The sequence below is a fragment of the Pelophylax lessonae genome, assembly GCF_965119305.1.
Source record: "Pelophylax lessonae genome assembly, chromosome: 7".
In the NCBI taxonomy this organism is placed as follows: Eukaryota; Metazoa; Chordata; class Amphibia; order Anura; family Ranidae; genus Pelophylax; species Pelophylax lessonae.
In genome coordinates, this window is record NC_138774.1 from 68,288,930 (window position 1) to 68,303,416 (window position 14,487).

General features: G+C 40.3%; 1 protein-coding gene across 1 annotated transcript in view; it reads right to left on the reverse strand.

Moving 5' to 3' along the window:
* The window catches only part of LOC309559477 (cytochrome P450 2A4-like), a 106,139-nt gene that overhangs the window by 44,753 nt on the left and 46,899 nt on the right, over positions 1-14,487 (reverse strand). The window contains exons 3-4 of the mRNA XM_082262751.1: positions 6,240-6,389; positions 2,446-2,606 (exon numbers count right to left, since the gene is read on the reverse strand). Coding sequence (XP_082118877.1) covers positions 2,446-2,606; positions 6,240-6,389 — 311 coding nt within the window. The remainder of the gene's footprint in view (positions 1-2,445; positions 2,607-6,239; positions 6,390-14,487) is intronic.

Sequence of the window (14,487 nt, forward strand, 5' to 3'; positions counted from 1 at the left end):
GTTTCCGGTCCGTGAAACACACATTGATTGGTTTGCACAAAAGTTATAGAATTTACAAACTATGGAATATTTTTATGCAATTTTTATTTCTTTTTTTTTTTTTTTTACTAGTAATGGCGGCGATCAGTGACTTATAGTGGGACTGTGATATTACATGCCCCCTGCTGACCCGTGCTGTGATTGGACACAGCACAAGTTTGGCAGCTGATTTCAGCTAATGATTTTTGCTGAAGTTAGATGGTCAGTTGTGGCCAATCACACACAGAGTTCTGTGTTTACAAAAATACAGAACTCTGTGAATTGTGAACAATGATCTGGCTGTTTCTACTCTCTGCAAAGCAGGGAGAAAACACAGACAGATAGTGAAGTAAAAGCAGCACACATTACACATTAAACACACAGTTAGCCCTTTGATTGACCCTAGACGTTAATCCCTTCCAAGCTAGTATCATTATAACAGTGACATTGTATAGTATTGGGACCGATCACTGTATTTGTGTCACTATTGATGTCAGTGTAAGTCAGCCAGTGTACCCCCCAGCCAGCGTCAGCTAGCACCAGATTGGCTGCCACATTATCACAGTCCTACTAAAAGACTCTGATCAACGCATTAATGGCATAGTGTTATAGCTGCATAAATTCCAGTATATATACTACAGTTTGTAGACACTATAATTTTTGCACAAACCAGTTAATATATTTTTGGGGATTTTCTTTTACCAAAAACAGGTTGGATATGTTTTTTTAAGGGTAGGGAGTAAAGTAGAAAATGTTTTTTTTTCAACATGTTCAGTATTTTTTAGTTTGTATCACACAAAATAAAAACAAAAACCAGTAGTGATCAAATGCCTCCAAAAGAAAGCTCTATTTGTGTAAAAAAAAATGATAAAAACTTCAATTGCATACAGTGTTGCATGACCACACAATTGGCAGTTAAGGTAGCACAGCGCTGAATAGTAAAAAATGGCCTGATCATGACGGGGGTAAAACCTTCCGAAGCTCAAGTATTTAAATTACAGATCGACCGATTATCGGCAACACCGATATATCGGGGGCCGATATGCACTTTCCCCGATATATATCGGAATCGGCCCCTGAGGTTACCGATAGTGCCGATATTTAGGGAGAGTGCATTTCCTGGGGTGATGCAGCTAGAGGCATCACCCCGGTACCGGTGTCCATAGCCGACGGTTAGCTGACTTGTAATGACAACCGATGCAGCTGAGAAGCCGCTCGGCTGTCATTGCAAGGAGCGGGAGGGGACGTCCCCCCCTCCCGCCGACTTCCATGGGACGGGAGACCCGGGCATCCTACCTCCACCACCGCGGCCAAAGAGAAGACCCGGTGTAGCATAAGGATGTGTCCCTGTGAACGCCGGTATCCCTGCCGCAAGTGCGCATGCACCGGCCTCCATGTAAAAAACCCGGAAATGATGTCATGACATCACTTCCGGGTACTCTGCGCCAAATTAAAAAAACTGACAGCATTCAAAACAGCCAAACTTGGTGTTTTGAATGCTTTTCAGTGCCGAGGAGGGGTTTGGGGTCTTTTAGACCCCCAGATCCCTCCACAAAGAGTACCTTTAGAAAATAAAAAACATTTTTACATGTCCGACAATATCGGCCGATACTGATATCTGATGACCAAAATATCGGTATCGGTAATAAAAAAAATTATATCGGTTGATCAATAATTTAAATTACATAAAGAATACAGTGAGCACTATGCTGGGTTTCTCTTTTATGTCATAATATACAGTACATTTAAGTGGCAGGTGATCCTGTGGGGAAAACAAGCTTTACCAACCTCCTAGCACCTTAGAGGTCATTTATTAGGGTGAGCAGATTATGTTGTCATTGGGTGAAGACTTTGCACTATACAATGTGGGATCAGAAGAGAGGAGCACCCATTTGTGCACTCGGATTTATACTTTGTCACTTTTGAACTATTTTGATCATGCATGATTTATTTATATTTGCACCTTATTAATTTATTCTTGCATTTAACATATGTGTTTTTGTGAGTTATTTATGGATGCAGTATTTGGATACACTTATATGAAATATTAGTATGTGTAGTTTTTGAGACAACATTAATTATTTTCAGGTTTACACTTCATTCATTTATTTTTACTTTGGTGATTGGTGATTGGTGGGTTGTTTATGGTACCATTTACAAAAATATTGTTTTGTTTTTTAGAGCTGCATTGTTGGTTTATATGTACTGTATTTCTTTAGGGTGTTGTAAAAACACTTTTTTTTCCAGTGCTCGCTTGCTTTCCCAAAATGTCATATTTAATTGTGCAGATTGTATTTTGCTTATTGCAATAGTTCTCCACGTCAAACATAAAATAAATGGAATATGTTGCTATGATGAAGGATCCACACTTTGGGAAAAAATACAGTTCCCATTAGACATATAACAGAAATTCCGTAAGTTACTTACAATACCCCATTTAGAGGCGATGGTTTCTAAGATTTCTCTCAGCAAGGATAAAAGATTTGTGAACTTTTCATCTTCATAGTCAAAGCGTTCTCCAAACACAATAGAGCAAATGACGTTTGAAGCCGCCAAACGAAGCCAATCCGTTGGATCAAACAAGTTTTCTGGGAAAAGACATCAGTAATCAAATTAAAGCTTAAAAGATGAAGAACCTATGAGACAATGGCACTCACTTATCAATGGATCTAAAAGAATTGCTGGTGTTGTCTTTACTAACCAATCTACTTTTCACTCTTCCAGTACTGGCTGGATGTCCAAAAATGAACACCTTTAGGTCTCCAAAGAGTGATTTTGCTTTTGGGGAAAGATAGCAATTGGGCAGAAACTAAAGGATGCATTTATAAAGCAATGAATGTGACAATTACCAAATATTCGCTGTCACCTAACCACTTGCCGACCAGCCGCCATAGGTTTAATGTGGCAGGTCGGCTCTGTTACATGAAAAGACATACCTGTACGTCGCTTAGTGAAGCAGATAAGAGGGCGTGCATTCACTGCGGGAGGTGTGCACACTCACTGATTGGCCAGAGGGGGAGCCAATCAGCTGATCCGGCAGACGCGATGTCCGCCAAGCACCCGCAATCGCTCCCCATGGAGACAGAACGGCAGTCTGCCGATGTAAGCTAGGAAGACCACTGTTCTGTTAGTGATGAACACAGGGATCCTGTGTTCCTCCTATTTAGGAACACAGCTCTCTGTGTTAATCCAGTGAGTAAATCCCTCACACAGTTAGAAAGCATCCCCATGGCACACATTTAACTCTTTGATCACCACTGGTGTTAACCCTTTTCCTGCCAGCGTCATTAGTACAGCAACAGCGCATATTTTTACTCTAGTAATGTCACTGGTCCTCTCAAAAATGTTAAAAGTGTCAGTTGTCCGATCTGTCCGCGGCAATGTCGCAGTCCCGCTAAAAATTGCTGATCGACGCCATTAATAGTAAAAAATAAATAAATAAAAATTACATAAATCTATCCCCTAGTTTGTAGACGTGATAACTTTTGTGCAAACCAATCAATATACACTTATTGGTATTTTTTTATAACAAAAATGTGTAGCAGAAAACACATTGACCTAAATTGATGAAAACAGTTGATTTTTTAATTTTTTTTATTGGGCATGTTTTATAGCAGAAGATAAAAAATATTGATTTTTTTCCCCAGAATTGTCGCTCTTGTACGACCACACAATTGTCAGTTAAAATAACGCAGTGCAGTTTGTACTGCGTATTGAGTGCATACTATACTGTACATTTACATATTTTTCAGTAAGCTAACCTTTCTGTATTAAAAATCCTTTTTTTTTTAAATTGCTCTTACGTAATATTCAAATTTCCTGAGATACTGAATTTTGGGTTTTCACTAGCTGTAAGCCTAAATCATCAATATTAAAAGAAAGAAATGCTTGAAATATATCACTCTGTGTGTAACGCATCTATATAAAATATATGATTTTCACATTTTGAATTAAATTACTGAAATAAATTAACTTTTTGATGATATTCTAATTTTATTCGATGCGCCTGTACATTCTTCTGATATACATTTTGCTGTGATAAGTCCCGACTGACAGGTTTCTAAACAAAGCTTTCATATTGCTAAACTTCTTTATTTGCATAGCCTGATTGATTGAAGCAAACCTGAAGGTCATCACAAGATGGTATCTAGTTCCCGCATGTCTAGCAAAAATATACCTGTTCTCTTCCCCACTTTGCTTCCGGGGATGTAGGCTCCCAGGCTCTATGTACCATATTTGATGGGAATGCCCAAGGATCCAAGGATTCTGGAATAGGGTATTTGCTTTACTGCTGCACGCAGGAGTTGCAGTCTCCAAATCCCTGGTGGCATTTCGGGTCGATGATGTCACAAGGTCACTCAGTCATTTAGGAACTGTCAGATGGCAAAGTTGTCATTTGACGGTAGCGGTGGACATTGTGATTGACGATGGATCTACATGGGGGGGGGGGGGGGCATTTTTTTTTCATTTTTGTTTTTAATAATGAATTTGTCAAGAACTGTCGTATTTTTGTCTACTTTTGACACTTTATTGGTGAATGAGTAATTGTACAATGTACCCTATACTCATTCACATGGGGGGTTGGGATATGGGGGCCCCTTGAAAGAGTGCAGTGTACTGTTCCAGACTAAGTAGGTGTATGATCCTCCTGGAAAAGTTGCATACTATAGGCTTCGGAAGTGCATTCCTGAGTTAAAAGCCATGCTCTGAGATGGGGGTTCACTGCCAGTGGGAATTAAAGTTGGTGCCTCCTTTTATAAAACTGTCACCGCTTTAAAACAAGAAGGCTGTTTTGTGTTTTCCCACACAGTTTTGGGCTGCCAAACATCATTATCTGGACAGGCAACTTTGCCCAATGCAATCATATAAAAGCAATTTGCCTTATTCCTTACTAGTTCAGTTCACATCAATATACAGTACCAAGGAGATGTGCATAAAAAAATTGGATATGCAGTACATTTTCAGCACCTCGTGTTGCCAAGCACAATAACACATAGCAATGTGGTGCAGTGCATAATTGATAAATAAAATGTAATTTCATGACATTTCCATAAAGTCACAAAAAAAAATAAAAATAAAATGTGTGATGCATCATTGCAATTTATCCCACCACTCCTTCATAGCCCACACCAACTGTTGCACAGTAATGTGTAAATGGGCCCTCATTCAACGTGAAAAATTATCAACCTTGCAGCAGAGAATCCGCAACTGTGTTTTTGGGGCATAACTATTGTAAAATATACTTTTCTTTATTATAGTTAGATATGAAAATATGCTAATATGCCCAGGGCTGCTGTTAGAAATCGCGGGGCCCCGTACAGACAACCTGGCAGGGCCCCCCCCCAAGAAAATATTAAAGATATATTTAGCTAAAATTACAACAAAATCACTATTATCAGACACAAATATAACATAACTCGCATAATTCCTGCTAAAACTAAAAAAAAAACAAAAAAAAACAATGTTAAATAAAAAAGAAGATGAGATGAGAAAAATATACAGGCTGGGCAGTTGGAGCTCAGTGATCAGAGAGACAGAGAGAGAAACAACATTACAATTTACAAATAAACTCCTGAGCAGAGATAAGTGCTGGGAGCGGGGCCCACACAAGAGAGGGGATTAGTGAGGGACAACCGTCTCTTTCTAAACAGATAAAAGCTGATAGCAGGGAGAGGGACAGATCAGATTCAGGTGCTGGAGAAAGATTTCTGTATTTGTTGTCCATCACTAATCCCCCTCTCTGTGTGGGCCCCCCTGTGTGCTCGGGCCCCCTATAAGAGGGCTGGTGGTCCCCCCCTATCAGCGGCCCTGAATATGCCATACAGCATTTCATCAAATAGATCCTTGATACAATCTTATTCATCAGCTTCACCATGACAGTTTGAATTAGTGATATGTATATGCACTGATCTTTATAGCCCGACGTGATTCAAGAATTTAATTCACTTCTGCAGGAGTCGCCAGTCTATTGACTGGCATCTAGAATTCCAAAAACTTGAGATAACTATGGCTAAAATATGAGAGTGAGGTCAATGACATTTCAGAAGCAGCAACATAGCCCTGTGTGTCTCACTGACTAGACTGTCAACAAATAAAAGGACCAATAAAAAACAGTTAGTGTGCTGCAGTACCAAGCTAGAAGCACAGCAGATATATGTAAGGAGCAAAACTGGCTTCCCTATTTACATATATAATTACAAACAATAAATCGATTTACTGACCTCCATTTTTCTTGAATTCATTTGTCAGGAATTGAGCCTCTTCTTGAATCCGCTCTGCGATCCCTCTCTTTCCCATGCCAAAATTCCTCAGGGTTGTCAATGAGAATCGGCGTAGCTGTTGCCAGCGTTCCCCATTGCTCAAAACTACTCCTATAGAGAAAATTATATGTGAATAAATTAATCAATCAGTGTTAAAGTGTACCTATGCTTAAATGTTAAAATGCAGTTGTAATCAAAGTCCTGCTATCATGGATAAATGTGCTGATCACCTTTGTGAAGACCAAGGACCTTGATCCTGCGACTGATGAGAAGGATTAGGTAGTCTGATCCCCCTCTTCACATAACCAAGTGCCTAGGTTTTTAGACATGTGCTCATCACTGAGAAGAACCTGTAGTGTAATAATGCCAGGAAAGGTAAGCATTTTGTTAACAAATATTTTTTACTCTATTTTTGATGTATCTCTCTGTGTTTTTTTTCTTATGCCAAGTTCTTTACAGTGGAGAAATATTTATTTAATCCCCTCCAGATTTTATAAGCTTGCCCACCTACAAAGAAATGATGGGTCTAAAATTTTTATCATATGTGCATTTTAAATGATAGAGACAGAATATCATTCAAAAATCCAGACAAAAAGTATGATACAAATGTTATAAATTTGTATAACCATTGACCATTCAGGCTTGTGTAGCCGTCCAGGCTAAAAGGTCTTTTGGCTTGCTTCAGATGGATAAGGTGATAGGATCTCCCTCCGTCTCCTCTCCCCTCGTGCCAAAACTTTTTAGTTGGCTTAGATCAGTGATGGTTTTAGTTGATTAAGTCACTGACCTAAGCCAACTAAAAAGTTTTGGCACGAGGGGAGAGGAGACGGAGGGAGATCCTATCACCTTATCCATCTGAAGCAAGCCAAAAGACCTTTTAGCCTGGACGGCTACACAAGCCTGAATGGTCATGGTGCTATAAGGCACACATGACCCACAACGTTTGGTGAGTGATTGAATCTTACCTTTGTCACAGTGAAATCACAAGTATTAGGATTACTACTGAAGAGTAATCATCGCGCTGAGCACTTGCACTTTTTGTTTGGAAGATTGCACAACGGACTCACTTTATATTTGCACATTTATTGGTATTTTATTTTTGGAAGTCTGCACAAAGATTCACTTTATAATACATATTTATTGGACATTTTTGGACTTTTACAAATTTTATTAATGTTATATGGGATATGATCTACTAATTTATTATTCTACACAATTTACTTGTAATAGATTTATGAAGTTTAGTATATTCATTTTATAGAGATTAATTTAAAGCAAGCGCTATAGGTAGCCTTTTGACTACTTACCTACACATCACTTTCTAATTTCTATAGCAGCTGCTTAAATTACACACATATTTATACATCTATTTATTCATTTATTTATTCACTAATTTTACTTTATATATAAAAATATATATATTATCTATTTCACATATTTAAAAATTAAACACGTGGCGCGGGGCATATACACCAGTATATTCCTTACACATGGCTACAGTATGTGCTCATGTGGCACACAGATTAGTCCCGTCCATTTAAGAAGGTTTTCCTAATGACAACTCATTATGTGTATAGAAGATACCTGTCCACAGAATCTTTCTTCCATTCAAACTTCACCATCATGGGCAAGACCAAAGAGCTGTCAAAGGAAATCTGGTACAAGATTGCAGACATGCACAAGGCTGGAATGGTCTACAAGACCATTAGCAAGAAGCTTGCTGAGAAGGAGACAACTGTTGGAGCGATTATTCGCAAACGGAAGAAATACAAAATAATCATCAATCGCCCTCAGTTTTGAGCTCAATGTAAGATTTTGCCTCATTAGGTATAGATGATTATGAGAAAAGTAAAGAATCAGTCTAAACTACATGGGAGGAGCTTGGGAATGATCACAAGGCAGTTGGGATCACAGTCACCGAGCAAACTATTGATAACTCAATGTGCCGTCATGGATTGGAATCCTGCAGTGCACACAAGGTCCCCCTCCTCAAGGAGGCACATGTATAGGCATGTCTGAAGTTTGCCAATGAACATCTAAATGATTCAAAGAAGGACAGGGAGAAAGTGCTGTGGTCAGATGGGAGCAAAATTGAGCTCTTTATTAATAACTTGAGTCGCCGTGTTTGGAGGAAGAAAAATGAGGACTACGACCCTAAGAACACCATCCCTACAGTCAAGGGCCTGTAGGGACTTCTCTGTTGAAGAAGATGAGTCGTGGACTGGTCCTCCAGCATGACAATGACCCAAAACATACAGCCAAGGTAACAAGGGAGTGGTTCAAGAAGAAGCACATTAAGGTCATGGAGTGGCCTAGCCAGTCTCCAGACCTTAATCCTATAGAAAATGTATGTAGGGAGCTGAAAATTAGAGTTGCCAAGTGACAGCCAAGAAGTCTTAAGAATTTATAGACGATCTGTTAAGAAGAGTGGACCAAAATCCCCCCTTGTGTGCAAACTTGTTAACTGACTACAATAAATGTCCTACCTCTCCACCAAGTACTAAGTCATATTTTGCTTGGGGATCAAATACCTATTTTACTCACTGAACTGCAACTCAACTTATAACATTTGTATCATGTTTTTTTTTTCCTGGATTTTTGGTTGATATTATGTCTCTATCATTTAAAATACACCTATAATAAAAATTATAGACCCTTAATTTCTTTGTAATGGGGAAAACTTACAAAATCTGTAAGGGGATCAAACAATTATTTTTCCTACTGTATATTTGCACTTTATTCTGCTACTATTGAAGCATATCTAATTCCAACTTTTCTTTTCATTTTTCGATAATGCAAAGGAGGGTTAAAATCAGTCAGTTTTGTTTTGCAACCCGTGTCCCAATAAGGAGAATTTCCTTCATTTCCTGTCCAGTAGACTCAACAGGAAGTGAGAGGAGATTATTCCAATGTGAGGAAAATCCCCTGTTAGACAGCAGTCATGAGGACAAGTGTCCTTATTGGAAGACATGACCTCTATTCCTTTTCTGGTGGCATCTCAAAATTTTAGATTTGCTCTCACTTTAATACCTGGTGACACTGGTGTTCATAACAATTAGAGAGGGTGAATCTATCTTATCATGATCCAGACAGCAACAACAAAAAAAAAAAAACAGTGGTTCTAACTCTCTTCACTTTAAAAACTATTGAACTAATCTCTAACTATTTAAAGCCTAACTCCAGGCATAATAAAAAAAAAAAACCCTTGCAGTGCCCCCACAATGAAAAGGTTAAATGAAGTGCTTTTTAAGTCTAGAGGGTTTCAGAATCAACTATATTACTTAACCTGTCTCCCTGCCTCCATAATGTACAATACAAGGTTTGTAGCCCTGCACTCTACGTGATAATGTCAAGGTTCCAAGGTTCCACCCACTGACTAGGGGAGAGTAGGAAAGCACCATAGATAAGAAAAAGTCTATTCTGCAACCCCCTAGACCCAATGAGCATTTAAACCTTGCAGTGCAAGGGTTGTGTGCTAGGAGTTGGGCTTTAACCAATATGAGCTAGTCCCTTTACCAAGTACTGACTGCAACAGTAAACTACTCGAATATAGTTTGTGGACACCTGACCTTCATACCCAATATTTGGCCAAGTACAAAGACACTCTTCTAAATGACTGAGTACAGGTATTTCCAGTGAAGGAAACTGTTAATGCTACAGCATACAAAGACGTTTTAGACAATTGTCTTTTGGCAACAGTTTTGTGGAGTCCCTTATTTGTTCCAGCATGATTGTACTCCTTTGCACAAAGCCAGCTCCATAAAGACATAGTTTGACAAGTTTGATGTTGAGGAAGCCAAGAAGCCTCCACAAAGCTATACCCTCAACTCTACTGATCACCTTTGTGATGAATCAAAATGCTGATTTCAAGCCAGATCTTCTCATTCAACATCAGTGCCTGACCTCACAAATGTTTTTTGTCTGAATTAGCACAAATTCCCACAAGGAATATTCCAAAATTTCATGGCAAGCCATCCCAGAAGAGTAGAGGTTATTATAGCCACAAAGGGGAAGCAACTCTATGTTAAAGGCCATGGCTTTGGAACAGGATGTCCAACAAGCTTATATAGTAGGTGCCATAGTCAAGTGTCCACAAACAGTTGGCCATCTTGTGTATCAGCCAAGAGTAGGGCACCAATAAGCTTATACAGTGGGAAAGCCTACCTTGCACCAAGAAACCACTACCCACAAAGTGTTAAAAGTCTGTTAACACTACTTTTCACTTTTAGAATTTGTTATAAAATAAGGCAGTATATGTTCCTTTGCTACACATAAAAAAGCTGTAACACCCAATGACAATACAAAGCGATTGTACTGTTTCCAGTCTAAAAAATGTGTCACAATCATGCTAGCTCCAAATGTTCCCAATCCTCTTTAAGGTGAAACATGGACGATACCCTTATTGATTGTTTCTGAATTCTTTTTTCGAAAAGTCCTAATAAAACTATGATAGAGGAATGGGAGACACACTTGGGAAAGAGAATCAGACCTATCCCCCCCTCCGGACACAGTTTGTTCCCATCCGGTAAGGCCACGTGCAGAATCAGGCTCTCGGACCCAGTGTGAACCCATCTCTACTAAATCGTTAAAAAACCTGACTATACAGGATATGTTTTATAACCATTGACAATGTTGAGATAAATTCCCTTGTTTCCACCTTCCTTCAATCTGAACACAAACAATGTTTCTATTAACTGTTTGTATTTTCTATTTCTTTTTTCCTGAACATTTTCAATAAAAACTATGGTAAAAAAAAAAAAAAAAACGCTGTAACAATATAGATACTGACTCTCCGAAATGTTGATAACAAGCCAACACAGAGAAGGCAACTCTACTAAATGCTTTCTTCCCCTCAGTTTTTACACAAGAAAAGGAGGGGTATACTGACCATGACAGTATTGTTAGCAGCACATCACAGGACGTACCACTCTGGCTAACAGAGGCTGGAATCAAGGAAAGACTTGATAAGATTAATGAAAATAAATCACCAGGACCAGATGGCTTACACCCGAGAGTACTCAAGGAACTCAGTTGGGTTATATCTAGACTGTTGTTCCTAATCTTTGCGGACAGTATACTGACAGGAACTGTACAAGTTGCCTGGAGGAAAGCCAATGTGATACGAATATTCAAAAAAGGGCAGAGACATATTCCGGGAAACTACAGGCCAGTCAGCCTGATATCAATAGTATGTAAATTATTGGAGGGGATGATAAGGGACTTTATCCAAGAATTTGCAGAAGACAACAGTATCATTAGTAGTAAACAGCATGAGTTTACAAAGGGACGTTCTTGCCAGACCAATCTGTTAACATTCTACAAGGAGGTGAGCTGCGATCTAGACAGGGGGAGACCTGTTGATGTGGCGTATCTAGATTTTGCAAAGGCATTCGATACAGTTCCCCATAAACGCTTAATCTACAAGCTAAGGTCTACAAGCATTGACCACAAGGTTTTTTCTTGGATAGAAAACTGGTTACAGGGGAGTGTCCAAAGGGTGGTGATAAATAACGTGTACTCAGACTGGTCTGGAGTGGTAAGTAGGGTCCCCCAAGGCTCTGTCCTGGGACAAATTCTGTTCAGTTTATTCATAAATAATATAGAGGGCGGGATTATTAGCTCAATCTCAGTTTTCTCAGATGACACAAAGATAGGCAGGGTAATAACTTCACATCAGTATATAGAAATCTTGCAAAATGACCTGAGCAAAATAACAGAGTGGACAACAACATGGCAAATTAGGTCACTTGGGGGCTAAAAACATAAACACAAACTACTTACTAGGGGGGTAAACCTCTGGGGGAATCAAGGATGGAAAAAGATCTAGGGGTCCTACTGGAAGATAGACTAAGCAATAGCATGCAATGTCTACCTGCAGCTGCCAAAGCCGGCAGAATATTACCATGCATAACGAAGGGGATATAGTCCAGAGATAAAACTATAACCCTGCCACTTTATAAAACTCTGGTCCAGCCACATCTGGAGTATTCTGTCCAGTTCTGGTCACCAATCCTCAGAAGGGATGTGCTGGAACTGGAGAGAGTCAGAAGAAGGGCAACTAAAATATTTAGGGGATTGGAGGACTTTAATTATGAGGAGCGATTACAAGCACTTAATTTATTCTCCCTGGAGAAAAAACACCCGAGAGGGGACATGATAACAATTTACAAATACCTCAATGGCAATCCCAGCATAGGAAATAAACAATTTAGTTTCAGAGAGTGTAAGAAGACAAGTGGCCACACAATGAGATTAGAGGAGAAGCGGTTTAAACTTAAGATATGTAGGGGGTTTTTCACTGTCAGGGTGGCAAGAATGTGTAATTCTCTTCCAAAATTGGTGGTATCAGCGGGGAGTATCGATACTTTTAAAAGACTCTTGGACGTGCATCTCAAAGAACACAATATTCAGGGATATGGAAAATAAATATCCTCACTGACACACAGACACACGCCTACACAGGTTGAACTGGATGGACTGTTGTCTTTATTCAACCTTAACTACTATGTAACTATGTAACAATGTCCACAGATATAGTAGAGCAGGGATTGAGTCCTGTGGGAATGCATGTTAACGGCATTCCTATAGTTATTCTACAACAGAAACGCAGTTCCCGTTCCCACCCAGCCCCGATACGATCCCAGCAACACCTCCTGCTCTGGGATGGCGGGTCGGTAAGCCCAGATTGCGGGTTCCCGATCTGCCACCCCCAAGCACAGCATGAGGAAAGGATCCACATTACAGGAAGCAGAGCCAATGCTTCCTGTATAGCGCCGGCTCCTGCCACAGGCGGAGTGATATCAAATGTACTCCGCCTGTGACAGGACACAGGAGCTATACAGGAAACATCGGCTCTGCAGATGAGAGGGAGGTAAGAGAGAGAAAGAGGAGGAATGGAGAGACATGAGAGAGAGAGGAGGGAAGGAGAGACATGAGAGAGATAGGAGGGAAGGAGAGATATGAGAGAGAGAGGAGGGAAGGAGAGACATGAGAGAGAGAAAGAGGAGGGAAGGAGAGACATGAGAGAGAGAGAGAGAGAGAGAGAGGAGGGAAGGAGAGACATAAGAGAGAGAGAGAGGAGAGAAGGAGAGACATGAGAGAGAGAAAGAGGAGGGAAGGAGAGACATGAGAGAGAGAGAGAGAGAGAGAGAGGAGGGAAGGAGAGACATAAGAGAGAGAGAGAGGAGAGAAGGAGAGACATGAGAGAGAGAGAGAGAGAGAGAGAGAGAGAGAGAGAGGAGGGAAGGAGAGACATGAGAGAGAGAGGAGGGAAGGAGAGACATGAGAGAGAGAGAGGAGGAAAGGAGAGACATGAGAGAGAGAGGAGGGAAGGAGAGGTAGAGAGAGAGAGAGAGAGATGAGGGAAGGAGAGAAATTAGAAAGAGAGATTGGAAGGAAAGAGAGGTAGGAAGAGAGAAAGAGAGATGAGAAAGAAACAGAGAGATGGAAATAGAGTGATATAAAGAGACAGAAGGAAAGAGAGAGAGGGATGGGGGAGAAAAAAAAAATAACAAGTGAAAGAGAGAAGAAAGAATGAAAGAAAGAAAGAAAGAATAGAGAGATAGAGAGTGGAGAAATAGAGAGGGAGAAAGAGGGACGAAATAAAAAGAGACCGAGGAGAAAGAGAGAAAAAGAAACAGGGAGACCAAAAGAGATATGCCTTTGGTCCCTTTCACACGGGCTTTCCAATCCCGTCCGCCTGTCAGTTTTTTTGCAGGCGGACCGGATCAGATGCTCCACGCAGCCCTAAGGAGCAGCAGATGTCCGCGGAGACATCCCTGCTAACACCCGCTGCTATCTGATCTGATCCTGTCTGTGAAATCCGGACGGATGGAAACCCTATTTTCCATCCATCTGGAGGATCGGATCGCATAAGATTGGATGAAAATGGACAGGCAGTCCATTATCATCCAATCTCCTATAGAGGAGAGCGGGGATCTGACAGCTCAGTCTCTGCACACAGAGCGGAGACGGAGCTGTCATCTGCCTGCTCAGCTGGGATCGGCGGATCGATCCCCACTGAGCAAAACAGACTCCTTTGGGCGCACTATCCGTGTGAAAGACCCTTAGTGCTTCTGAGCAAAATCCATATAAATATAAATCAAGTCTATTTTGCAAAGGAATAGGTGGCAGATCCAGGGTTTTAATGATGTTGTGTCCAACGGATATAAAAATGCCCGTACTGCAAATTTGCAACTCAATGTATACG